This window comes from Etheostoma cragini, chromosome 3, assembly GCF_013103735.1.
Source record: "Etheostoma cragini isolate CJK2018 chromosome 3, CSU_Ecrag_1.0, whole genome shotgun sequence".
Taxonomy (NCBI): domain Eukaryota; kingdom Metazoa; phylum Chordata; class Actinopteri; order Perciformes; family Percidae; genus Etheostoma; species Etheostoma cragini.
In genome coordinates, this window is record NC_048409.1 from 29,590,775 (window position 1) to 29,594,047 (window position 3,273).

The 3,273-nt window shown below is 41.5% G+C and overlaps 1 protein-coding gene across 1 annotated transcript in view; it reads left to right on the forward strand.

Moving 5' to 3' along the window:
• Positions 1 to 1,134, forward strand: part of chp2 (calcineurin-like EF-hand protein 2) — a 5,450-nt gene extending 4,316 nt beyond the window's left edge. Inside the window, exons 6-7 of the mRNA XM_034864632.1 lie at positions 210 to 332; positions 939 to 1,134. Of these exons, the coding sequence (XP_034720523.1) occupies positions 210 to 332; positions 939 to 992 (177 nt within the window). The 3' untranslated portion in view covers positions 993 to 1,134. The remainder of the gene's footprint in view (positions 1 to 209; positions 333 to 938) is intronic.
• The last annotated feature ends 2,139 nt before the right edge of the window (positions 1,135 to 3,273 follow it).

Consider the following 3,273-nt stretch of genomic DNA (forward strand, 5'->3'; position numbering starts at 1 on the left):
TTATATAGACCTTAGTGGTCCCTAATACTGGATCTGAAGTCTCTTTATATAGACCTTAGTGGTCCCCTAATAGTGTATACTGGGGGGAGGGGGGAACTTATATTAAAGTAAAAAAAACTCATAAAGTGACATTTTCACGCCATGGGACCTTTAGGACATAAGTCGTTTCTGGATGCGATGATTGATCGGTTGCTAACGGTGACCGACAGGTGTTGCGGGCGATGCTGGAGATGCAGGTGACGGAGGAGCAGCTGCAGAGCATCGCCGAGCGAGCCATCCAGGAAGCAGACCTGGACCAGGATGACGCCATCTCCTTCGACGAGTTCAGAAAGGTGGGAGGGGTCCACGAAATTAGGGACCAAATAGACAGTAATAGGGGATACTAACGTAAACCTAAGCACTGCTCTCACATCTAGAATCTCGTTTAGTATTTAAGTTAAAGTATTGTTGGGCGCCTGGGTTGCACAGATGGTCTAGCGGGCGCCCGTGCATATACATAAGCAGCGGGCCAGGGTTCGACTCCGTCCTGCGCCCCTTTATCTGCATGTCATTCCCCCCTCCCCCCCCCCTTCCTTGTCTTCTGCTGTCCAATCAGAAAAATAATGGCTGAAAATGCTCCAAAAAATAATCGTAAAAAACAAAAAAAAATTAGAAAAGTACTATTGTGAGGAGAATTTTTTTGCTGTATTAACCTAAGTCTTTAAACAATGAAGTAATCGTTTTATACAGTTATAAAGCATGAACTTAAGTGTATAAATTATGTATTACCTTGACAATTTTAACATAGATGACACTAATATCAACAAAAACCAACAACTTCCAGTGTTTCCAAATACTAAAGTTCTGAAATATCATCAAATGTATGTGTGTTTTCATCTATAGTAGGAAACGTATGTATCTTTTATTTCATTAAAGTTGTGGTTTTACTTTGTTTTCAGTCACTGGAGAAAGTGGACATCGATCACAAGATGAGTATCCGCTTCCTGAGATAAAGACTCCGCCGGCGGCCATTTTGGGGATTTAAAGGAAGACCGTCAGTCGTCTTGTCTTTCTAAATCCTGCTGCAGGAGACACAACATGGAGACACCACAAAGTGTGTAGTTTGTCTTTTATATTCAGTTTATGATCTGGAGAGAAACCAGATCAGAGGTATCACGGACCCAAATACCGTATTAACCCCAATGATTATCAGGCCCCCCTTCTTTTTAAGAACTCAATTTTGGAACAATACTTTTTAAAGACTAAATCTCATTTTAATAAAGAAGTCTGTTTGATTGTTTTTTTCTTAAAGTGCTCATATTCTGCTTCATTTTCAGGTTCATAATTGTATTTAAAAGTTGGACCAGAATGGGTTTCCATGGTTAAAATTTTCAAAAAGCACTATGTTTTTGTTGCTGCAGCTCCTCTTTTCACCCTATGTGTTGAGCTCTCTGTTTTAGCTCCAGAGTGAGACATCTCACTTCTGTTCCATCTTTGTAGGGAGTTGCACATGCTCAGTAGCTAGGTTAGGACTACTAGCCAGTCAGAAGCAGAGTATGAGGGTCCTGACAGTACCTAGGTAAGGACTACTATCCAGTCAGAAGCAGATTATGAGGGCCTGACAGGACCTAGGTAAGGACTACTAGCCAGTCAGGAGCCGAGTATGAGGGCCCTGACAGTACCTAGGTAAGGACTACTAGCCAGTCAGAAGCAGAGTATGAGGGCCCTGACAGTACCTAGGTAAGGACTACTAGCCAGTCAGAAGCAGAGTATGAGGATGCTTGCCCGCTAGCTAGCTTAGCGCTGTTTCACAACCGTGACAATGCTAATTTAACTAGCTTTAGCTATCATTGCTATCATTGCCATGTTGTGTTATGAATCAGCCTGTGATTCGGGATAAATGATGCCACAGTCAGCTTATCTCATTCAGTTGTACTGCAGTAGTGCACAGAATCGCCATGGTTACCAAGCATTTACCGCATGGCGTTTACTAGCGGAGGGTAGTCCGCCTATCTGTCCGAAGACCCCGCGGATCCGGGCAACCACGCAGGCCAAGTGTGTGAAAAGCCCTTTATGCTTTAACAAGCTGAGACTGTCTTTTACTTCATATGGACATCATATTCGAAGTTTATGGCTCAATTCACACGTTCTCTACCTATTTACTGCTGTTTTTCCGAATTAAGGTCCCATTGTGGTCCACTGGAAGAGGGTACGTAGACTTCACCTTTCCATGTGGAGAAAATCAAGGTTTTCAGTCAGAGAATCTCAGGAAATGTTAAAATGAATGCAGAGGTTGGACCTATCTGCCTGTAATGAAGTATCTCCGTGGTTTGTAGTACTAACTCTTAAATAAATGACTTTAAACTCATATTGCGTGTATCAGTGTGAGCTCTTTTAACCTTTGTCTAGCAGCAGTTTCCTTCCCGACATCTGTACGAGTTCAGAAACTGGACGAAGTTCTGTCTAGTGTGTCATGACTGTTATGATTGAATGTTTTAACGGTTTTAATGGTTCACAATCCAGGGTCACCGCGCTGATCAACCGTCTCGTGCCAAACGCAGATTTAACCTCGTAAATACCAAAACACCGAATAAATAAGTTGATTCCAGGCACGTACACGTACCTTTTTCCTTTATTTCAAAGATGTCAATCCCATCAGGACGTGATGATCACCAGCTGTTTTAAATCTGAATGTTGATCACATCCCATTGGTTCTCGCCTGTTTTGGTTGGCGACCCATTTTTACTGAGAAAAATGCATGAATGCATTTTAGAGACCTAAAACACTAAATTAAATTAGTTTATATTGAGAATACTTGCAGTTCTTACCTGGCTGTCAGACAGCCCTTTACGACCGAAACTGTTACCTCTGCTCTCGTCAAAGCCAACAGACTCCTTTGGCAAAAACAGACATCTTACCTCGCAGGGAGTTGCTTCTCTACTGCTGCCTCCATTGGTTAGTTTTCCTAGTTCCACAACACAAACTAACTTAGCAATCAAGGCAGCGGTTTTTGATCAGGTTAATGTTGTGAGTCCAAGTTTCCCCTATGTACCATTTACATAGAAAGACAGATAGATAGATAGATAGATAGATAGATAGATAGATAGATAGATAGATAGATAGATAGATAGATAGATAGGTAGATAGATAGATAGATAGATGGATGGATAGATAGATAGATGGATGGATGGATGGATGGATAGATAGATAGATAGATAGACAGATAGATAGATGGATGGATAGATAGATAGATAGATAGATGGATGGATGGAAAGATAGATAGATAGATAGATA